The 24338-nt window shown below is 29.8% G+C and overlaps 4 protein-coding genes across 6 annotated transcripts; 3 read left to right on the top strand and 1 right to left on the bottom strand.

Annotated features, from left to right (window-relative positions):
• Positions 1-904: 904 nt before the first annotated feature.
• On the top strand, positions 905-3531 carry LOC126734348 (uncharacterized). 3 transcript variants are annotated; one of them, XM_050437930.1, is made up of 4 exons: positions 905-1102; positions 1201-1394; positions 3175-3282; positions 3341-3531. In XM_050437930.1, the coding sequence occupies exons 1-4, from the start codon at positions 962-964 to the stop codon at positions 3510-3512; spliced, it is 615 nt and encodes a 204-aa protein (XP_050293887.1). In that variant the 5' UTR covers positions 905-961; the 3' UTR covers positions 3513-3531. The 3 variants fall into 3 exon arrangements, with proteins under 3 accessions (XP_050293887.1, XP_050293885.1, XP_050293888.1); XM_050437928.1 differs by having other exon boundaries at positions 919-1102; positions 3172-3282; XM_050437931.1 differs by having other exon boundaries at positions 965-1102; positions 1211-1394; positions 3172-3282.
• Positions 3532-5506: 1975 nt separating this feature from the next.
• LOC126734216 (uncharacterized) lies at positions 5507-8376 on the bottom strand. Its single transcript, XM_050437752.1, has 6 exons — positions 8180-8376; positions 7967-8128; positions 7717-7918; positions 7556-7666; positions 5829-5936; positions 5507-5712 (listed from the first exon to the last, which is right to left on the bottom strand). Exons 1-6 carry the CDS (start codon positions 8322-8324, stop codon positions 5583-5585), a joined length of 858 nt encoding a protein of 285 aa, XP_050293709.1. The 5' UTR covers positions 8325-8376; the 3' UTR covers positions 5507-5582.
• Positions 8377-8482: 106 nt separating this feature from the next.
• Positions 8483-16102, top strand: LOC126734215 (uncharacterized). The gene is made up of 7 exons (XM_050437751.1): positions 8483-8613; positions 10448-10630; positions 10700-10882; positions 13906-14062; positions 14119-14229; positions 14318-14425; positions 15949-16102. Exons 2-7 carry the CDS (start codon positions 10450-10452, stop codon positions 16076-16078), a joined length of 870 nt encoding a protein of 289 aa, XP_050293708.1. The 5' UTR covers positions 8483-8613; positions 10448-10449; the 3' UTR covers positions 16079-16102.
• A 371-nt stretch (positions 16103-16473) lies between these two features.
• LOC126734267 (uncharacterized) lies at positions 16474-24306 on the top strand. Its single transcript, XM_050437809.1, has 6 exons — positions 16474-16660; positions 18729-18944; positions 19009-19243; positions 19300-19437; positions 23911-24018; positions 24168-24306. Exons 1-6 carry the CDS (start codon positions 16474-16476, stop codon positions 24304-24306), a joined length of 1023 nt encoding a protein of 340 aa, XP_050293766.1.
• The last annotated feature ends 32 nt before the right edge of the window (positions 24307-24338 follow it).

The raw sequence follows: 24338 nt of genomic DNA, 5'->3' as shown, positions 1-24338 counted from the left end.
CTTGAATATGTTTTGTTTCAGCCGCTCCCACCTGGAGAACCGACGCTGTCATATTACCGCATTTAACATAGAGGCGGTTGTATCCTAGTTTGCTAGTTTTTGTCCGCCTTAAATATTTATTAAATATTTCCTTGATACCCCCCATTTTTGAGAGGCATTCTGAGAATAGATCAGGGGAAGCGTCCAATGGAGGACTAGCAACCACACATATATCATTAATTATATATTTAGTTAATGCACAGATCAGAGCCACGGACTGTATTTCCATATATTAAATTCTAGTACCTAGCGCCAGTTGTTAGGGGTGATTGATATTAAGCTTGCCAATGCCTTTTTGTTTGTGTTTGTTCTTAAAAGTTTCTCTAGTATCAGAAGCGAATTAGTTTACTCTCACGAGATGTGTACTCCACACATAGTTTAACTCCAACAGAGTGCATCATGGACTTAGTTCCAAGGTAACTTAAAGTTTAAATTAAACTAATGCAGCTTGTATTTAAAGTCACTCCAAAATACAATATCAGCAGCACTTGCTAGGAGGCAAATGAAACTATTTCTCCAATTAATAGTCTACTAGCCACAGTTATAGTAGATAGAGTGCTATGCAAATTTTGGAGAGTCCTTGACTTAAGAACTCATTCAAGAGGTACCTAGCTTTCGGACGCCCTCTATATATTATATGTAAAAATATGTAAAATTACAAATAATACGCAATAATGAAGCCACGTTATTAAATAAAAACTTAAGTATTTCTTATTATAAATCATCATTTTATTTGCCTTAGTTATCTAAAATTTGTTACGCATAAATAGGCTACATTTTTCACACTTTACGTTTAACTAAGTCAGATTGAATACCGTATTATTAAACATTGACATAATAAATTATCGTTGAATATATTGACAATACAAAAATTCTATTATATTTCATAGAATAAAAAAAACTAACCTCGAACAAATTAAAAATGAAACGTTATATGTGTATTTTTACTTATTTCTTGAGTCTAAACCTACTTATTTCGTGTATAAAGCAGGATGAATTCGAAAAGCTCAGCAGAGAAAAACGAACGGTTCTATTACTCTATGGGCCTTTTGGAGTATTACAGGTTAGTACCTGACTGGATTATCTGTCAGTTCATATATTATATTAACAAGCTGAAAAAGCATTTTATATCAGTTATAGCATAGAATAAGTGAAAAGTAGTTTATTTTAGGCTTTGGTACCCCGATACCGGACCTTTTGAGGCCCTCAACTTCTTTGGGATTTTTTATGAGAGGGGTATATGCAGTGCCAAAAAATGCTAGCGAGTACACTCATCCTAATATTACGGACATAAGCAGAAGTTCCCCAATGTCTAGGTGGGATATATATCAGGCTTTAGAAAAAGATTCTGAGATGTAAGTTAAATTGATATGTCAATCTTATGCATGATTTTTGTTAGGCCTCTACTAAATAAAAAATATTATTTATACGTTTTTTTGTACGGAACGACTGTTCTTACGTTCCAGGGATTATTCGTTATTTTTTAAATAGAAAAGATAAAAAAACGCACTCTTTAACGCTAAACCCAGCTTTAATTTAATGACAATGTCAAGATATGGCAATGCCACAATTGTTAAAATAAGTTAACATTTAATTATTAATGAGCGTGATAACAATAAAGAAAAAAATCAATCATAAAAAAAACAACCAAATAAATAACCCTAAAAGGGTAATATTAAAAAAAAAATTAAAAAGAAACTGAGAAAAGCAAAAAAAAAGTCTGTAATTAAATGTCCAAAGGATACATTCGACCTAGTTCAAGAAAAATAACCCAAAATAAATAGTCAATATACTAAGTATAAAAACAATCAAGACTCTTTCATTGCTCGTAAATTTGCTCATTCTATATTTTTTTGCCTTGGTGATCTTGAGCTAATCTAATGCATTGATTGCCTTTTTTGTTTCCAACCCAGATTCATCACAAGTAATTTACAAACATTACAAGCACTTTGTCTAACAAATCTAGATTAGTAGCCTTGCTGTCTAGGATGTAGATTTCCTTTACTCGGAAGTGAGAGGAACCTTCTGCATGGTAAATCAATTTATAACCTTGCATATGTTTGCATAACTTCTCTAGCTTAACAAAGAACTTAGTGTTAACCTAAAGTTCTATCTGATCATCTTTTCTAGAGGTATGTACCTGTACATATTTTGACCCAGATATATATATATTCCTCCATTCTCTCCAATTTCTGGTTTCTCACCTGGATTACGCCTTCTTCCATAAATATACCTTTCGTTTTACTGATGTGCAAACTTACTTTAATTTTACAGACTGTTCATTTAGTTCATTTATAATATTCTTAAGTTTTGCAAGACGTTTTGTCCTTGATTATATTATCTGCATAACGTAGGATTACTCAAGTTTTAACCCTTCATATAAATTCCGCATTCTGCCCAATCTTGTTTCCTAAACAGATCTTACAAAATCTATATGAATAGTTTGGGCGATAGAGTGTCGCTCTGTCTAAATCCTTTTTTCAGTGGAACCTAATGGTTTTTGTATTTATAGTATATTGCTGTTACTTCGCCGGTAGTCGAAGTTAGCTGCAAGTATCTACTATTTATACTGCAATTTTGCAGTCAATAAAGACCAGATTTAAAGGGAAGTTGTTTTCTCAGTTGTTGAATCAAGAGTTTTATGATACGCAAGTGATCCGCAGTTCAGTAACCCTTTCTAAAACTTGCCTGTTCCGTTGACTGATACTCATTCAATTTTTGCTTCAGATGTGTATTAATTATTTTTATTATTAATTTGAACTGGTGCGATAGGAGAGTTATGAGATTGTAGTTCATCAGTTGAGTCTTATCTCCCTTTTTATGGAAAAGTTTAACTTTAGCATTCCTCCAGGTATCCGGGATTTTACCTTATTAGAGACATTCATTCATTAAGATCGTTGTCAGTTTCATTAAAATACCTACCCAAAATATCTCGAAATTAAATTACGTCGATCTTAGATGAGAGGAATAAGATCTTGAATAAAATACTGATGGTTAATGATCAAACAATTTTGTTCTACTAAGATTAAAATTCACTATAAAGTATAAATAATATATTTTACTTTTTTTTTGGATTCTCAGTATTACAAAAGAAAGTTAGGTATTTAAAATAACTAAGTTTTAATTTTTTAGTAGAGGTCATGGTGGTAGACCTTGCGTCTTAAGAGCAATATGTGAGGCTGCTGAAATTCCTATTGACCACAACCATGGATTTTTTGAAGAAGTGTTTCACACTATATTCACGTATGTTAACTAAATTGTGTGTTATAAATATTTTTATATATGATTTCTATTATTTTAGACCTACAAGTACAAACGAAAAAGTTCGAGATCACTCGGATAATGAGTACTTAGCGGCGTATCAGATAGGGAAAAAGTCTAAACAAAAAGTATGCAAACAGCTCTTCCCAGAATGCAAAGTGACATTTTTAGATTTATTTACGCACTTGTTTGGATATTGGGATAATGATTAATATTAATTATAAAAGCAAATTAATGTTTTATTTCATGAAGTTATTCCTGCAGATATTTATCCCAATGACTTATAATGTACTTCATATAATCAATGAACCAATGTATCATAATGATATCATAGCATAATAGATTGGTTATTAAATGACTTTAAAAGACCAATGTTAGCTAGATAATTCCATTTAAAGATTTTTATACAATAATGGGTTTGTACTATAAGATATTTCTTTAAGTAGTTCTTTATTTATTCATAAAATACCCGCTAAGGTACTGAGAGAGCCATTTACCAAATGAAATATCAGGAATGGTACTAACCTGATTGCTTCTCTAAGATTGCGTCTGTAACATATAACATTCTCAATCTTAATGCGTTTGTAGAATATAGGGTCTAGGAACATGTACAAGTGTAATTTATTATTATATTCTCAAATAACTCTAAACATGATAATGTAATGCTGCAAACTTTCATTATAGGTTTGTTCTCACTGCAAATTTCTTACAAGTTTGAAACTGTTTCCAAACCATTCTTGATGCGCATGTGTAAAATATTACAACTTCTGATCGATTTGAAACCGTCTGTGCGAACATCAAATACGGGTTGGGTGGAGAAGAAAAATAACCTCACTTTTTTATGCCAGTGGGAAATGGGAAAATAAATAAAACATAAACAAAACAAAAATTATACTACAACCTTGAAATAGCTGTATATTATTAATAGAGTTTAAGATTGTGTGATTATTTGCTACTTCAAGACTTACTCTAAAATGGTCGAGAAATTCTATTCTATTAAATTGGGACACAGTTTCATGAAAATAGTTTTGATTTTTGGGCTTTATCCGTTCTTCAATTAAATCTTCTTTAAAAGTCTGTGTCGGAATCAACATAATTCTGATCAGATTCTTCCGACGATTCAAAATCACTTGTTTCCTTAATATTTATTTTTAGACTAATCCAACAATTTAAAATACAATTTTCAAAACGAATATCAAGGAACAAAATGACAAAATACAAACAAGAATTTAGAGGTTATGTTCATATTCCGAAGATCGGCGTTGATTGGCTACACGAATGCTCTGACACTTTGCTTGAAATAAATCCGAAAACAAGTCTGACTATCAGATGACGATCAGAAATTTGTGTAAGAACATCAAACTTTTGATTTGAAACCGATCAGAAGTTCCTGTGCGAACGCATTTTACTCTATTGCGCATGTGTATTTGTCGAAAACTTGTTTCTTACTGCTGTGAGAACAAACCTTATAAATATGTAAAAAAAACAACTTTTATTTCGCTTGTTCATATCCAGTCGAATTTTGCTCACTTTAACCATTGTAAGGAGTAAGTTATTGCGGTAAAATCTCTTGATTAGTTTATATGAATTAAATTGACGTGCAGTACCAGCTATTGGCCTCGCGAATGTGGCGGTCTTGTTTAAGGATCTGAACAGATATTTAAAAAATAAAGTTTTGTTTCATTTTATTATCATCAGTTATCAGTTTATCTAGAGCGTATTTATAGTCTAGTACTAGCTTAGCTACCTCGCAATTCAGTTTATACTATGAGTATAGCCTTATTTGCAAGTCTACGATTAGAGCAAATTAAGAAAACAAAAGCTACTGTAGGTAAAATTTGGTGGTTTCAACTTTCCACAAAATCCTTCATTAGCCCTAATCAAATGAAATTAAAATTAAATTATTTATCCTAATTATAGGAGCCATATGTGTACTAAATAGCACCCATTCTTACTATTCCAGCCTTAGAGCCTCTCTTTTACTTGACTTTTTTTGTGATATGGGTCATAGAGCCTTTACTATCGCAGGCGCAAAATATATGATATCTGTTTAGCAGCGCCTTAAATTAAGTAAATTACCATTTTAATTTTAATTTTTATAGTAGATCTCATTTTCATATTTAGAATGACAAAAGCAACAGCAGGTCATGATGAAATATATCATTTATTTTAATAACTCTAAAAATTAATCTTACTTAACGCATTTAGTAATCTCATTATTTTTGGGTTAACCTGATGTTATGTAAGTAGTATGGATGAAACAAAGTTGAGTTGTTTAGTATTTATTTTCTGACAAGCAAGTTAATATTTCGTATTGAACCTTGACAAGATGGATACATTTCCTCACAGTTATGGCTCTCGTTTGCCGATAAATCATATTCGTCCATGTTGTGCTCTTTATGTGGTTTTACCCTAAGTAAAATTAAATTTTTATTTAATATTTATTACCTAATCAACATAAGGTTGACTTTTTTATATAAATACGAAAAATATTGTGTTAAAATATACTGTCAGTAATTAATATTTACCTAAAAATTGCTTTAAAGATTTCGATCAGTAGTGTATCTTTTCCTGTTCCATATTTCGTTACTTCACAAACAGCTTTTAGTAGGCATGCTTTTCCATCCAAGTTTATCCTAAAATGTTTAGATAATCTTAAATAAGAAAACTGCAAGTTAAATATTCTTAATTTTTTATTGATATTTGCCAAACCAAGAATAATCAGAAACAAGCCAAATTTACCATAAGTATTATAGTATAATCCGTATGGTATATATATTATACCATAGGATAATAAATTGTATGGATAAAAGCTAAGCCCATCATTAAATCTTAAATAGGTAAGTAAGCAAACATTTTAAAATATTATTGCGAAATACAACTTTTATTTATCAAAGATGATAATATCCATTTACATATTGCCACAAAACTAAGATGATTAGAAGCTAATGCAAGAAATATGACTTGGGAAATATGAAAGAAATAGGAAACCCAGTTGAGAAAAAAAGACGCATGAAAATACCAACAGTCAATAGACAAAACATAACACTTGCTCACATATTTTTCAGTAAATGTGATCCCTAATATGATATATAAATGTATGAAAATACAATTATATATACAAAAATATATTATTAAACAAGTAAAAGAAAATTTTAATAAAATTAGGTGGAGTGGTCAAATAGAATTTATATATATGTATTCAGTAAAAGATCAAATATCATTCTGCGCTGGCGGCCTCTTTTGTAATTTTATAATCTCTTTGAAATTAGAGGTGAGCTTTTAAGAATTTTTTGGGAAAAAAAATAAGTAATAGCTATTTTTACAAGTACAAAATCTAATGTCAAATTTGAATTGTAAGGAATCTCGAACACGAGCAAACAATCAATTAGCGTATTTAGCTCTGATAGGCACTCTCTTCTCTGTCTATCTCATATTGAATCATATCATCGACGTGGCATAGTCCCTTTATATATTCGTAGTTTTCCGAACCCAAAAACCTCGTTATAAACAAAAAAACTATCTAGAATAGTTCTCATTTTCGTTGTTCTTAGTTTCCGGCCGTTTCAATCTAGTCTCAATAGCATACGTCATTGTTTGTGTTACGCTTTCTATATTCTCACTTTATTTTCTGTATTCATATTTTTACTTTTTCATATAATATCGTGCAAATATTCAGATCATTCCAGCTTTGTTAGTTTATACTTTGACTTCTTCAAGGAGGTTTCTGTTGCTGGGGAGTACCCTTAGGTATTTGAAACTACTTGCGTGTATAGCTTGGTTGTTTGGCAATGTTATAGTAGTTGCTAATTTAAGTCTGGAAGGTTCATTTATTCTTGTTGATATATATTAAATTTATCTGCCGCGTTTAGGAAAATGTATAGTAATTGATGTAGATTATCTTCATCTTAAAGTCATCTGTAGATATTTTTCCACAAGTGGAGGAAAACTTTGCGATAACTCTAACTACTTATATCCAATAGTAAATACCAACCCAGATAAAAAGTATTCGGTGTTTGATTTTCTGGAGTTTAAAATTTTCACCAATTTACAACCTTGTAAACAGTTATTTTTTCTTTTAAGAAAGGGCAACATACTATGTGCCTTTTAGATTCTTTTATCTAAGAACGCAGGACTGACTCGTTAAGCCGACTATGAATAAAAAAGGAAGTTTTAAATTTTACGTAATATATTTTATACCCCTGACTAAAAATACTGTAAATATAAAAAACATTTATTCAAATTCAATATTTACCTTGTTAAAAACCCTTCAAGCTTATTGTAGAGCTCTCGTCTGGTTCTGCGATAAATTTGATGAAATTCCGGGTTTATTTTAAACATCATATGGGAATTATTTTCACTGTACCTGATAATATGTTATCAAAAATTAAAATTTACGAAGCAGGAAATGTTTACCTTTTAAAATGGTAATATTGATTTTCACCAATTTGTGGAGTACTCTTTGAAAGTAAATATGATGATTTACGATATCTATCAAACCAATCAGGTTTAACCATGTACTTATAAAACGGATTTCTATAGCTGTCTTGAATGTAATTTAAGTTACCGTATGATGATACTCTATCGAGATTGTTATTATAGCCATGATCCAATTTAGCTAAAAAAAAAGAAGATATTAAAGGCTTAGTATTAAAAAAATTCTTACAAGTTATTTCCGTAGTGGTCGCTTCTGTGGTAGTTTCTTCTTTTTTTTGAAAATCTCGTCCATCAAAAAATAAAGGCATAGATGGAAGTTCCCATGCAAGAGCTGCAGTATTACCAAATACAAAATAGCTATTGACTATTGAGGTATACGTAAGACAATAAACTATAAAAAAAAAGTTAGAATATTTATGTTAATAATAAAAATATGATATACCTAATTGAAATGAACTTCCTGTAGGAAATTGAAGAAACCGTCGCTTTCTGGATAATATCTTAGTATCATTTTTTGTATTAATATTTTCATAGCTGTGACTTGACACAAAAACTATATTGAATAGAATAAAAACGATTATTTTCATGATTTTTAAAATCAGTATTCCGCCTTGCACACCTCAGATATTAAACTACTTAATGTTGTTTGCACTTAAGAGTGTTATCGATATGTTTATTATATTACCGTTACGCTTATTAGTATGTAATATATTACATGTATCATGAATTCAGTAGGGTCTTGTACTAACTGGTTTAAAAATTATTAAATAAATTTAAAAAGAATTTTGCTCGATTATCAAAATGTCTAGTATAACATACTTGTGATTTATCTTTTTGCTTAAAATTTGATGTTGACTTGAAAAAACGGCAAAGAAGGTAAATAAGTTCTTAAATTTTAGAGTTTATGTTTGCTTAAACGTTTATTGATTTTAATGTTTTAATTAAGTTAGTTGGATTTTATACACTCATAAATACAGTCATTAAAAAAATCAATTTCTAATGAGACTCCAGATGTCTGACACCAATTTCTTTATACAGGGTATCCATTTAATATCGCGGTGCTCGATTGCGGCTAAACCTTGAAACGGAAGAACTCTTTGATAGGGGGATTGTTAATTAAGTTAGAGGGGCTACTTTTTAAAACTAGTTTGGTTGATACAGAAAAAATTATAAATATTAATATTTACCACCAACGTTTTTTATTTTTTTTTTATCTATGAAGAGTCCTTCTCCTTCATTCGAATTTCCAAATTTATTTATTTTTTATACGGAGTTATTAAAATCTTACCCAAATAATGATATTTTCAATTCAATTTTGCGCTATTTTTGTAAATAGAACACCCTGTATCTAGTAATTCATTTTGATAGAATATTTTTTTATCTTTAATTTGGTACCAATAAATTTGCCACTATCTCAAACTGTTTTCTCAAAATTTGTTCTTAAAGGAAAAATTAAATTTATGAAAGGCATTACAATGTTTAATTTCACTTGAGAATTATGAGAGCATACTGGAAGCGTAGGGTACAAAAAACAAACTAGAACAGAAACAGTTTTAAGTGAAGAAATCAAATTGGCATTTACTAAGTTAGTCGTAGAAAATTCGAAAATTAGAATTGAATAAAAACTTGATTCTGTAAAGCCTGCATAATCTGTTTTCTGAGTTTTTTATTGTTGTCAGGTTCTTGTAACTTACAGTGTGCAGTAAAATGACCTACTTATCCATACAATGTTTCTATTTCGCCTGGTAAGTTGTGCTTAATTAGACTTAAACATTTTGAAGTTTTGTTCTAGTATCCTGAGCCAACAACTGTAAATCTTTTCATCCAGTGTTTTAACTGTTGCTTTAAAAATGTCCTCCTATGTTGAGTTGACCTTTTAATCCTCTTTAATTTCCTGTTTTTTGTCCTTCTATAAGACTTTGGCTTTCTTTGAGTCTAAATTGAAACGCTTCTAGTTCTGCTTATATAGAAATAGCTTTTATATAGAAATAGCTTTTTTATAGAAATAGCTATTATATAGAATTAGCTAGAAATATACATACTGGTGGTAAATCCGGAAGCTTGTGATATGATACGCTGTGTATATCATACGTGGGTCTTTTTTGCCACTGTTGTATATTTTATCTACTCAGAGAAGATTTGGTTCCAGAATTGGTTTATTGATTCGTGGTCTATATAATTTTTTAGTCAAATTTAACTTCAAAGTTTTTACTTCTTTGTTAAGCTTTAGGCTAGCCACTCATATATGTTTTTCTTAGGCTAGCCTTAATAAACTCGGAAAGAGTGGTAGTATTTATCTTTAACTTGTGCGTTAATAACCGATGTTATTAGGACGTTAATCAAAGTCCCGGCAAATAGTGGCATCAATAGAGTTGAGTGCCCTTTTAGCCATTAATAGGTAAATTCCATTCAAGGCTGGTGATTTATTAGGTTGCAATTCATGTAGACTCGACTTAATAATATTCTCATAATTTACAGTTTCAGAAGCAACCCTGTAATTAGATTTCTTGTGCATATCTCAGTAAGATTTGTTGGTCTGCTCTGATTAATTATTATAATAGAGCTTGGAAAGTGTAGCTATATTGCCTTAAAAATACTTTTTGGGTAATAAAATAAAGATAACATAGATTTGATAAATCATAAAAATTATTGATAAAATAATATTTTAATTGAACTTTATTTGCAAAGAAAGCAATGCAATATTTTTTAGCAATGATCCAAAATAAAAATAATGGCCTGCTTTTCTTTATTGCTCTGGCGAGCTATGGAGTTTCTAAAATTTCTGCTGAATTAAACGAAGATATAATACGTAAGCTAAGAGAGAATAATAGCACTAAATTATCGAGAATTCGAAGATATTTAGTTTTCCCAGAGAGCAGTTCGTTTTTAGTAAGTAAGTATTGTTCAATATAAATAAGTAAATTTGGATTATACACTGTTTTAATTATAAATTATATTCTAGTTTTCGATCTGACCTATCCGGCTTTGGCTATTCAGGGGAACGCCTTTATGTTTGGACATACAGCAGCATTGTCATGGGAGTTACCTTCTACACCAATATTTCTAAATAAAACATTCCTCAGTAAGGAGAAAATCACAACTACTACAGAGTCACACTTGGAGCATATTGATTACCAACCTACAGGTATATAGTGTATTTGTTGAAGTTGTTACCTTAATTCATTTAAAAAAAAGAACAATAGTTTAAAGCATTAAATTGGCGTGACACTAATATCAGAAAAATTCGCATTATAAATTAGACAATATTGCTGAAATATTAGCACTGCAAAATAAAATAAAATCATCTGAAATAATATACTCATACATATGTGAATCGCTGATTGAAGTACAACTGCTATGAAAGGGAAGGCCCCAAATATTGAGGATAAAAACAAAAGATGGAGCATGTTGTTAATAAATTGTAACCTGTGTTTAAGAAGAACAACTATAGAAATCATAAAGATGATAATACTGAACATGAAATAAGTTCCTTTCTTCGGCCAGTTTTACGGTTGACTATAATGGTATTGTACAATAATATGCAATTAAGATGTCTGTATAAAATCAATATTTTCCTTATACTAGCCACAATTTCCAATAATAACGGACCTGTAAAAATGTCACTAGATATTTAAGCAATATGAATAAATAGACCTAGAAATGATAGAACCTGAAGTTATTAATTTTAACATTTTTAATAATTAAGAAGACTTTAGTAAGAAGACTTAGAAATGAAGAATTTAATCAAATATTTGCTGTAAAATAGTTTTCCAAGAGGATTCATAAAAAGAAAGGCGATCGAAAAATCAAGGCAAAAAAGAGTAAGAATTTAAAAAGCTATCCGCGAGTGGCAAAGAGCCACGCATATTGCTTATACATTTTTAATTGCCTTGTTTTTTTAATAGTCTTCCAATTATGCTCGCCCAAATATTAACTTTGAGTATCTCTAAGTATGAGCTTCCTGGAACCAGTGAGTATTCTCAGCTCACCCGTAATGGTAATTGTGTTTATCAACAATGTCATTTAAATGGAAGGTAACTTCAGTTGAGGAAATGATGTTTCTTGAGAGGTTATTGTCAGTATTCCATCTTTCCTTCATCAGCTCGTAAAATTCTGCTCTTTTATTAAAATCATCCTCATGTAACTTACGACCTAACTTTACCTTATAGGAATGTAATTTCTTCTTCCTCAATAAATGTTTCACTGACTGATAAAATCCATTGCCACTGTTTTGGGTGATTGTGTTGGAGTGTCTGGTATTCAGGGCATGATATTCTAAGCTTTTTCTCCTTTAAGCGGTTTTCTTGACACTCCCTATTTTTTAAAATCTTTTTAACATTCGACATCCGTGGACTTGGGATAGAATTAATTGAAAAGTTTACCTGATCAAACTTACTCTTATGACTGATGACATGACCTGATAGATTTCCGTAATTCCGTGTTTTTAATTAAATAGAGCCATAGTGTAAGTAAATTAAGAAAATCTTTCAGAAGTTCATTTAAGAACTCAAAATACATACCTCTTATGTAAATGTTAAGAAAATATCTTGACTTAAATGGTAGATATTAGGAAAGAGATCTGTGCATGCTCGTAGTTCTCTATTATTTTGAAAATAGGTGAAAATTTTAAGTACAAAAAATCATAGTATTAACAGTAAATTGAAATATGCAACTACATGCAAGGTATTTCATTTGAAACAAAAGTTAGTTCTCATGGCAAGCAATCCAGGATTGACAGAAAAATTACTGCAAGTACTAATGAGAGATGCGTAGAAATAGAAATACTACAACCCAGTTACGATAGCTTTCACTAAAAGCTAAATGCTTTTTGGTAATCAAAGACCAGAGGTCATGAATTCACTGTCAAAAGAAGCTACAAGCCCACCCATAGTAATCCACGAGGTAAAAATAGCAATAAAACAAATGAAAAACAAAAAAGCAGTGAGACTAAACGACGTAGATACTAAATTTGAAGAGATTGGATGATGGAGAAATAGACTGGATTCCCGACTTTAACAAAATCTGTAATTCTGAAAATATCTCCGCAAAATGGCTGTAATCAGAATTTACAACGAGCAATATTGGACCCTGATCTGATGAGTCATATGCTAAAATTGTTTCTTAAAATCATCTAAAGAAGAATTTACATCTAATGCAAAGAACAGGTATGCGAAAACCAATTTGGGTTTATAAATGCAGTCGGAACCAGAGTGGCACTTTTTGGAGTTCAAGTTTTTATCCAGAGATGCAGAGACGTGATAGCATATAGCTTGGAAGTACTGCAAAGATTAATGTTAATAAGGTCTTAGTATCATCATAAATCAGCAAAACCGATTTAAATGGAGTTCACCTATTCTGATGGAGCTTGAATTGAACGTGTTAAACTGTGTGTGTTATTACTACCTTGGATTCATGAACAATGGAACAGTGCACAGGAAAGAAAATGTTGTATAGGCAAAGCCAAGACGGTATTTCACAAAACAAGTGCCACCTTCAAAAGGCACTACAAGTCTCTTGAGACGAGAGCAACTGATTAGTAAACACCATTGGACATTAGTATTTTAATCCACGTTCAGTGAAATTAGCCTAACTGTACTAGAGGTAAAATAATTTAGTTTTTGGTACTACTTGCCTTCAACAATCTTAAAAGGTACTAGGAGCTTGTAGTTTCGGAAGTCAGTAGCTTGTAGTTGTATGTAATTGCCATATTAGAATACCTAAATAGTTACAATAAAACAACATCAAATCAAAATATTTACAAGTTAAGAAAAGCTAAAATCCTTTTGCACTATAGGTTAAATTTATATAATCTTTAAGGAAATGGACTTTAAACTTTTAGGTTAGCTATATGTGATACGTATGTATATTATTCAATTTCAAAAATGTTATCAGATGTAACAATTCTTTAAAAAAACATATATTTTTTATCTATAATAATTTGACGTATTTCAAAAGTAATTTTCATTCTGTTTGTTATTTTTCATTTGATTGGAATTTGAATCTACCGTTTTCAAATAATTTAAGAAGCAATAAATGCAAAAGTTTTATTGGGTCTGTAATGAAACTAATGTAATGAAATATACTTAATATATAATTAATACCTTCTTATTTTTAAAACTAATTACTCTAGTTTCTAATAACTCACATGTGTTACATTATATTTTATAGGCTGGAATGTCCCATTAGTTTGGAACTATCCCGATTCGGAAACCATGTATGACTCACAATGGCAAAACAATTATGACTTTAGGCACACTTATAAAGATCCATCTCTCAATAAAATGTATAATCCCTCAAACTTTTGGCGACGAGCAAGTTATTCTAAGTATGTTCTTTACTTATAAAATTAGTTCAACCTTTTAATTGATTTTTAATTATTAGAAATCCCTTGAATCCCAAATATCCTCGTAAAATCGTTAGAACTGTGGCACATCACATACAAAGGAGAAGCAGACGGGAGTTGTACAAAAGGATAGAGAAGTTACTCTCAGCGTAAGTATTTGTAATCAAGCTGAGTGTAATAACAAGCTAATACGCTAAAGCCAATTCATAAAGGTAATTTGAATTCGCTTTACTTTAGGTTAAGCAAAGATGGAAAGCAGTGTGTGTTAAAAGCCATATGTCAAGTGTATCAACTACCAAAGAAAAAAGGAAGTATGTGGCAGGAGATTTTAAAAGCAATTTTTAGGTAACGTTTTAATTAATCTCAGATATTAAAATATATCTATTTGTTTTATAACTGAGTTAGTACTATTTGTAAATACAAAATTTACTACAAAATTTTTAAGTTTTTAAAGCCTTCCATTCAGCTATTCAAAATTATATAGTGTACTTTAAAATAATTCTCTTTAAGTCTATAATATATTAAGTAAGTCATTAGGGCAAAACAACTAAAAGAATACTTTACTGACGGAATATTCCAATAAATCTTTTTTATCATCTAACTTTCTGTGCTAATCATCTTTTATGCATTTTTTTAGTTATATCAAAGGTAAAATTATAGCTAACTGCTAAATTTTAAATAATGTGGAATACTCTTTTAAAATGAAAATCTTACATATATATTAAAACAGAAAAATTAAATAATTTGTAAAAATTTACTGGATTTGAAGTAAATATATCCCTTGAACTCATTTAAAAAGATCTGCTCAATAAGTAAAATAAAATTTATGCATTTTACTTCAACTGCAAAAAATGTAAGTAGACAGCCAAATCTTACAAATTCACATACAAAATCTAGCAATATAGGAAAATATTCATAGAACTGAAAACTTCGAGTATGATAAGGTAGAAATAGTCCTAAATAAAAAAAAAATCTATATTTATTTTAAAATTGGTTTAAAATAATGAATTATTTTTTTAGCGGAGTCAATAGAATATTAATAATATCGCTGTGAGTTATTACATAATGCCTAGGTGTGCAAAATGAGTAATCCCATAACTGTTTAGCAATATTTATATCTACATAGCTGATTATGAATATATTTTTCCTATGAGCCCTTAAAAGTAACCATTTAATGAGCTTAAACATTGACAAATTTGTATTACTTTTTCTAACGTTTAACATAAACATATACATATACATAATGTCTAGGTATACAAAATGAGTAATTCCATAACTGTTCAGCAATGTTTATATCTACATAGCTGATTATGAATATATTTTTCCTATGAGCCCTTAAAAGTAACCATTTAAAGAGCTTAAGCATTGGCAAATTTGTATTACTTTTACTAACGTTTAATATAAATTAATTTAAACATATGCATAATTTAATTATGCCTGATACACAGTTTCTCTTTAAGATAACATTTGAAATAATAAATGTTGCCAAATATTCGTTGAGTTTTATGATATAATCTTTACTGCATAAAACATGATCAGCCCTGATCTGCCATTAATTTTGTTATAAATTCTGTATAGAAATTTGAAAAAGAACTAATTTTGAAAATAATTAAATAAGATTGAATGATATAGATAATAACCAAGAAAATCGATGATAAAAAAAATACGATATCTTTTTACAAAGTTTGTAATTTAACGTAAGGTGAACTCTACCTACGAAAGTATTTTCTGGATATCATATCTATGTTTGTATCTCGTACGCCTTATCTAGGAATCTTAGACTAACATAAGTTTGTATTATTATTATGGCTTACTATCCTCGCAAATTATGCATAAAAACTCTAAATAAATTAATTAATATTTTTCAGAGCTAAACATCAAGAATACCCGGACGAAGATATCTATGATAGGGCAACTAATAAAAACCACAACTGTGACCAACTATATCCAAACTGCGATGGACATGTTTTAAGTAATTTATTTAAAAATAAACTGTAATTAATAAAATATTAATTAAGCTTTTACATTTATTTTATTTTTAATCCCATAATGGCGTAAATAATTTTTATGCATCTATTTGCATAAAAAAACTTTAAAAAAAATTAAATGATTACTTATTATTTTATATTTAATGTCACCTTTTAATATTATGGAAAAAGAAATTAGTCATATTGATCTGGTTCAAAATACGAAACTAGACCAAATCCACTTAGAAACTTGGCGCAGTAATTGCCTAACTAAACACGATTGAAGATAGATGAGAATCACATTTGCAAACATAACGGATATCCTTTACGAACTCTAACTGTATCGTTTTACTGTTTGATATTTATCGATAACAACGACCGATCCATAAATTACATATACGTGTTAAGGGAAGTTAAAAAACAAATATGAAAATTCACGGAAACGTGACATATTACATTTTTTTTGCCCTAGAAATCGTATATTTTTATTCTGTGCAAGTTGTTGGAAATTTGCAAGATGATATTGCCGCACGACTGAAAGAAGGAAATCAAACCGGCTTATCAAGAAAAAGGCGATATTTGGCTTTCCCAGAAGGTAGCTCATTTCAAGTGGGTAAGTAATTGCAATTTTATATACTACTTAACGTAAATCGGATTTTTATGTTTTCTAAATAAGATCAAACAGAACTGATTTTGGTACCTTAACTAAAATATTTTTTACCATTTATACTTTTTATAAACGCTATTATTAAAGACGTATATAATTTAGTAATAAAATATTTTTGTGGGCCAATAAAAATGAAACACCATCGACGTTTTACATATCGTATGTGCATTAAAAAATTGTTTTGGCCTTCTCATTTTTACCTATTATAGTCATATGCACAGCTTGAAAATCTTAAATAATATATTATTTGAAATTAAATTCAAGCTCATAGGGGTCCCAAGGTAAGGTCCTTAAATAATTAAAAAGGACTAAAAATTAATTGATGCCATAATTTAAACGACATCAAAATGTCTTTTCAAGGTCTGATAATTTAAAAAAATCATTAGCAAGATGGTTAATAACTTAGCACTAATAAATTATCAGTATTGATTTTTATGTTCATTTTATTTAATGACTTTGTTTTTCCTAAAAAAAATAATGTTTTATGACCTTATATTATTAGCCTCACAAAGAAAGATGAGAATTTTTTTTTTCAATTTATTGCCCTTGATAATAAGTACTTAAAGTAATGGCTTTCAACATATAGGTAATAATAGATAATTTGTTCAAAATTGTCTCGGATATTATGAACTATTTTTGCTGTAATTGTCTGAAATTCATTAATGATCTGCAGATATTAAATTAAAAAAAAACTAAATGTAAATACTTGATACTTCTAAGAAAGATAAGATGTTTGAATACTTTATACAACAGTTTTGGGTGATAAATATAATAGGAAATGTAGAAAACATTTCCGTCTTTTAATGACGTATCTGTAAAAAAACTTTTTGCAGTAAATACATACAGCTTAATCCCATCTTAATTAAAGGATTAAAGCTCTTCTTTGTAAGAAATTAAAGCGAGAGAGTTAAAAATTAGGTACACAATACTTACTATTACAAGAAAAAAAAATCTTTTAATATTTCTTTTTACACTTTGCTAATTTAGTTTTTATAGGAAACTTGGTAGAATGTTTGTGGCTTCATAAAAAAGTATGAGTGAGGCTTTTCACTCAATCTGGTTTTATTTTTTTAAATAATTTAAATATTGAAGCTTAAACTTGTTAGCATATCGTTTACTATTCAGGAAAAAAATTACACAACTGTCTTATTTAGTTATTCAAATATTAAGTTATCTTTAAAACAACGATTTTCATTGATTTTGTATTGGCAAATAATATTTGAAATTTTTAAATAATATTTTTTGTCAGCTTAAAACAAATGGTTTTTTAAAATGTGGTGGCTCAACAAAACTGATATGTCATACGTAATTTCGATTTGTATTTGAAAAATGTTTATTTATCCAGAAGTCACTCTTCCTTTAGACGATCCGTCAAAGAATTGAATATACCTTAGCATTCAACATTTAAAAGAATAACAACCTTATGATACAGCTTTGGAAGCTTTAACATGAGTAGCTTGAATAAGTTTAGAATAAGTTTTTTTTGTTGCTTAAATATTATGGCCTTATCTGAAAATAAAATACTCGATTTAATTATTAACACATTAAATGTCCTAGTGTACTTGTGTACCTATTGGTGCCAGATATGGTTTCTATTTAAATGAATTCTTTTATGCCGGCTTTAATATTTATAATTGGATCTGGGTTTTAAGAATCTGTTTAAAATGCTTTAACCTAATCCATCTATTTAATATGATCCTTTTTTCAATATTAACGCTTAATAGTTCAAAAGCTAAAAAACACAATGAAGTTATATCAATATTATCTACAGCTTAAATCCTTAGATAATTTAATGTTTTAGTTTTGTGACTTACAAGATTTAAAGCAATTACAAAAAAAAATGGTTATAGGTTTTTTTTAAATGGTTGAAAGTCTAGGAATATTATAATATAACAATATTGCCATATATATTGCTATTTATTTCAAATTATTATTTGACTACTAGCCTTATTTACTATTTTATCCTGTTTGTCATAACAGCATTACTTATTGACCTATTTTTAAAACTATTTTGTTTTAGTCTTTGACTTAGCATATCCAACTTTGGATGGAATCGGATTTTACGTATTTGGTAATACAGCTGGTTTAGCTTGGGAACTGCCTTCTGCACAATTTTTCATCGATGAGAAATTAAAAAAGAAAGGAAAAAAAAAACCTGAACCAGAACCACAGCCTGAACACCCCGTCGTTGAATATATCGAACATCCTGAGGAAATTCAACATTTTTCTGGTAACATTAATATAATTTTTTACGAGAATTTTACAAATACGAAATTAATTTTGATGTGTTCTAGATTGGCAGCCGCCTTTAAAATGGACCGAGCAGAATCCTGAGAGAATCGATTATCAGAGTCCCTCTGGATGGATAAACAGATTTCCAGTAAGCTCATATACCAGTCCCTTTAATTCGCGTGTTAACCAAGTTGGAGGCTATTTTAATCCCTCAATAAAAAATCGAATAAATTATATAAATCCATATGAAAGTAACCCAAAGGATTATTGGGGTAAAAAAAGTTTCCAAAACCAAAGGTAAGGAGCGGTTCTATATTAACTCAACTAAATAAAAATATATTACAATTTTTTAGAAGAACTGCGCAATTTAGAGAGTTCCGGCCCTACCAATATGCAAATTCTGATTTAGATTTTGATACTCACTATCACAATAATCTTCATCGAAGATCGAGAAGGGATTTATATGGAAAACTTGAACATTTATTTTCATCGTAAGTACCAAGTTAGAATTTTGGGCACAACTGAATATAAATTAAAAAAAAACAATTCAACATCGTATAATGGCTTTAACACGTCTTCGTGGCGATCAAAATATTTTTTTTCCAAAGAAAACTCTTCGTATGTAGATGAAAATAAAATTTAAATAATAATAATGGTCAAACTTTAGACATAAACAAGTAACAACAAACAGCAGTAAGTAATAATTCTAAACAATTCAGACATTCGCAATAATACATGTGTTCTAAACGGCTGAAACTAAATGAAAATCTACTTAATATCACCTTTTATCGATATATGCAACCTAACATTATTTGCTATGAATTCTGATGCGAGTTGAAGTATATAAGATCATAACGCCATCAAGCGATATCCAATTACGTTGAAAGGCTATGAAACAATGGAGCCCTTTCCCTTTAATTAATCGGATTTGCAATATAAAATACCATACTGATATTTTGGTACGTAAAATAAGGAAAATATTATGATGAACAAAAAAAGAAGAAAAGATATTAATTGCATTAGTAGTTACTATACAAAGTGATTTAGAGCTATGGGGTCACAATTGCCTTAGAGGAGAAGACAAATAAAAGAGTTTTTTGTTTAAGTATATACGAACCATGTCTAAAATATTTTTCGAAGGCCCTAGGATGCTATGACGGTTTAAGATAGCTTTAAACAAAAATATATGTATTGAATTTTTAATGCTTATTGTAATCAAATACCTGACTTTATTTATTGTACTAAGCCACATAGTCCGAATTACCATTATTCACTTAACTTAATGCTGCTGCTCAAACGATCGAAAGTATTTTCCTTATATACAAACTTCTTAATTCGTCTCTAAATCGTTGTTAGTTTATTTTACTTGTCCGCTAAATCTCCGTTTTACAAGCTTAAGTAATCCCGAAATAATGATGGAGTTTTATTGGAAAATACACCAGCCAAGATATGCATTAAAAAGTTATCAATTCTAACGCAATTGCTGCTACATTTTTCAAGTAGGGAAGATCCAGATTCTGGGCCTCCTAGCTGACCTACAAAGGTCTGTGTGGGTACACCAGGGCACTAGTGAAAACTGAAGAGGATTCAAAAGTCAACCCTGTCTTAGTCTCTGGTCATAAAAAACGCCGTAAACCGCCATCTGTGCAGTTTCAATAGAGACAATTTAGAGGAAGGCATGCTGAACAGTTTCTTAAGTGATATATAAAATGAAATGTAAAGATAAAATAAAAAGTGCTCAAGACCAAAACGCCTTCATAAGATTTTTCCGATATGGTTACCCATATTTCGAGACAAATATCTTCTCTTAAGACAACCAATGACCTTAGAACTTTAATTTTATAGTTCCAACTCGCTCTGCTTATTAATTACGATAAGGTTTGCAATATATTATATTCAGGGTTATGACTTGTTAACGGATAAATTTATTATATTTTTAAAAATCATGGGATATGTCGATTTTATTTTATTCTCGATCATCTTTTATGTATAATATCCTATACCTTATTTTATCAAATGCTGGAAGTGGCCGCTATTAACATCTCTGCCGTACTTCAGACATTCCATAATTTCTTGCTGCATATTTTCAACTATGCCTGGAAAAATATTCCCAATTACATTATGAATGCAACCTTTGAGGACATCATGTGTGGCTTATCTTTATGCGCTTTGTTTTTGACATAACCCTAAAGAAAGTAGTCCAATGGATAAAGGTCGGTTGATCTAGTCGGCCATTCTATTGATCTACGTCTGCCAATAACAATAAGGTTTGGGAAAATAATATCTAGGAATCTTACAACAAATGCACCATAATGGGAAGGATATCAGGATACTGTGTTGCTAGTGTTGGGAGCAACTGGTCACCTAAAAAGTCATATTAACGCCGTTCCGTCAAAATTTCTTTAAAGAAGTATGGTCTTATTACTTTATTATTAATAATATCTGCCCATATATTTACTTTTTTATAATTCTGAGAATGACTCTAACCCACTGTGGTTTTTCAGGTGCCCAATACCTAAAATTATGGCAATTTACTTGTTCATGTAAGTAAAAAGTTGCCTCGTCTGGAAACCATATCTGCTTTATTAGTCTATGGGTATTATCAATTACTTCACTCATCATCTAGCAAAATAGTATAGAACATAATCGTTTCTGCAATCTTGATCACCTTCTTGAACTTCTTGAATTTTATAAGAGTTTTTCCTTTTTTAATAATTTTGTTTCAGTCGATCTATGAAGCGTGTTATTCAAAGCGAGCGGGGTACTTGAGAGATTCGGATTTTCGTGTAATGAAACCAGGATATCCAGTTTTCAATCATTAGGAACGCTAGTTCTTTCTGGTCTGCCAAGATCCTTAACATCCCTCTCCACGTTCACAATTCCACAAGCTCAATTCTACTGTTTGTTGACTGACTTACAGATTCTCGGCTCGGATAATATCATGAAACACCAAGTAGTGTGATGGTGCATCCTCACGGTTAAATAAAAATAATTAATTAGGCTATTTAATACTGCATATTAACGCCGTACATCCAGTAGCGTAATTTTTTTCCAATTATGTGTTATATTTTATGAAGTCATAAAATTAGAATTTTGAGGTACCAAGTATTTAAATTTAAAGTTACTTTATAAGAAATTGCTAAAACTGTCAAATCCCTTAAGCGTCAGATAATCGAATAAAAAACGGCAAATATTATTATACCACATCATTTATCTTACATTATGCATCATAAATATATAAAACATTACTCAAAATCAAAGGTATAAAGTTGCCCAAAGTTGTTTTGGTAAATTCGACTGAAAAATGCTTCTTTACAAAAAATGTGACTTTTTTAAATTTTATTATAACGAAAACTACGATATTGTTGAAAAATAATTTTATTTTACACAAATAATTAATACTACTATGAAAATACTGTTCGTCATCATATTGTAAGTATAGTCTAGTCCTTTTAATATAGTGGTTGATAGTTTTTTTCAATACTACGGGAGCTAGTACTTAGGCGTAAGCGATAGTATTAATTTGACGAAGCAGTTCAGTCCTGGTATGTGATTTTTCTGTATACACTAAGCCCTTCTTATCCAACGTTCAGGAAAAGCATTATTTAAGTATTCAGTGACAATTCTAACACTGTGAGGCAAAGCACCATCGTAATGTAACCACATTTGTTGTCTTCTTTGAATCGAAATATCCTCTAATAACATAGGCTGAAGATTATTTCGTCAAACACATAAGGGCCGACTAACTGATCTCCTAATAAACCATACCAAACTTTAACCGAAAAACGATGTTGGAAATTTCGTTCGATTGTTGCATAGAGATTTTTAAGCTGCAACAAATTAAAGTGAAGTTATGCATTGTTTTTCATACAGTCATTCGGGTAAAACCAGTGCAACGTGATATTCTGCAAACACTAGTTGATGGTGACCGCTGACAATCTAGTATTACATCTTCGGCAGCTGCCTGGACGTATGAGAAAAGCATTTGGTAATGATCCTGTTACTTTTAGTTCATTAAAAACTCTCCCAAATACTCGTCTGTTAGGTAGTCTTCGATATGGATACCGGCGGCGGTATTGAATTACTATTGCTCTACCACTTCCGTTACAATATCCGTAAACTAGCAGCACAAGTTGTGCAAATTTTTGTTAAACTGACGCAACTACTGTAACAAAATAGCAAACAAAGGTATCATACAACAAAAAAAAATGGCACTCGGCCTACTTGATATTGATAAAATATCATACTAGAGATAACTATTTAAATGGCATCGTAGTTTTCAGCACAATAACGCTACTGAACTTAAAAAAAATAATAAATATATCTTGGTAAGGAAGCATTGGCGGACCCATATTCATAGATAGAGAACACTTTCGATTCTAAGTAAGATTTTATCTCTTACTTCACGTCCAGTGAGCTGTATAATGGCTGTTAATGCTTTAATGGATATATACAGAATTTTTTTAGCTCTGGTACTATTTCCTATTAGCAAATATAAATCAGCCCTTTTAAGCAAGTTTTCTCTATACTTATTATGAATAAACCTCACTAGTATGTATTCTTATTTCCTCTTCCTATGATAATAGCAATATATTTCTAATCATATATTTTTCCTTTATAACAATGATAATCTATACGTTATTTATAATTTTTTAAATTAATGATATTTCCCCCTATTTCTGCAAACATTAAATTGCATTTATTGCAATGTATAAAAAAAGCAAATTCATTAAAAAAATATATATTTTTTTTTAGTTTCTGGACCACTGAAAAGAAAGTGGTGAAAAAAAACAAAAAAGGCAAAAACAAGTAATTTTTCATTATTATTAAACTTATTTAAATTATACGAAAAAAGCATAAAGTAATTTATATCTTAGGCTTATATAAGCCTTATTAATCATTTAATAAATTCACTTTATAAACACTTTCTTTGCAGTACATTTAATTTATGTATATATTTTCAGATTAATTGAAGATGGAAAATCATGTATTTTAAAGCTAATATGCCAAACCAATAAAATACCTAAAGGCAAAGGGACACTAATTGATGAGTTTCTCAAGACTTTGTTCAAGTAAGTTTAAAACTATCAGGCCGACGTAAAATGTTAGGCTCTTTTCTATCTAACAAGAATTTTCTTGGCTAAATTTCAATTTAAAATAATCAGTTTAAGACTTAATTTAAGTTTCTTTATTAACCTTTTTATAATAACTTATTTTATAGGGTAAAGCCAGATGGTTTTACAGATGACGAAGATCATTACGACCAGGCAGCCAATTTGCGACACGACTGTGATAACATGTATCCAACATGTGAAGGTAACGTGGCCACAAAGTTATTAAATGTAGCCCTAAATAAATAAATAAATATAAATTGTACTGAGTTTTAATTTAT

Source organism: Anthonomus grandis, chromosome 3 (genome assembly GCF_022605725.1).
Source record: "Anthonomus grandis grandis chromosome 3, icAntGran1.3, whole genome shotgun sequence".
Lineage (NCBI taxonomy): Eukaryota > Metazoa > Arthropoda > Insecta > Coleoptera > Curculionidae > Anthonomus > Anthonomus grandis.
This window is presented reverse-complemented; position numbering and strand designations above follow the sequence as displayed.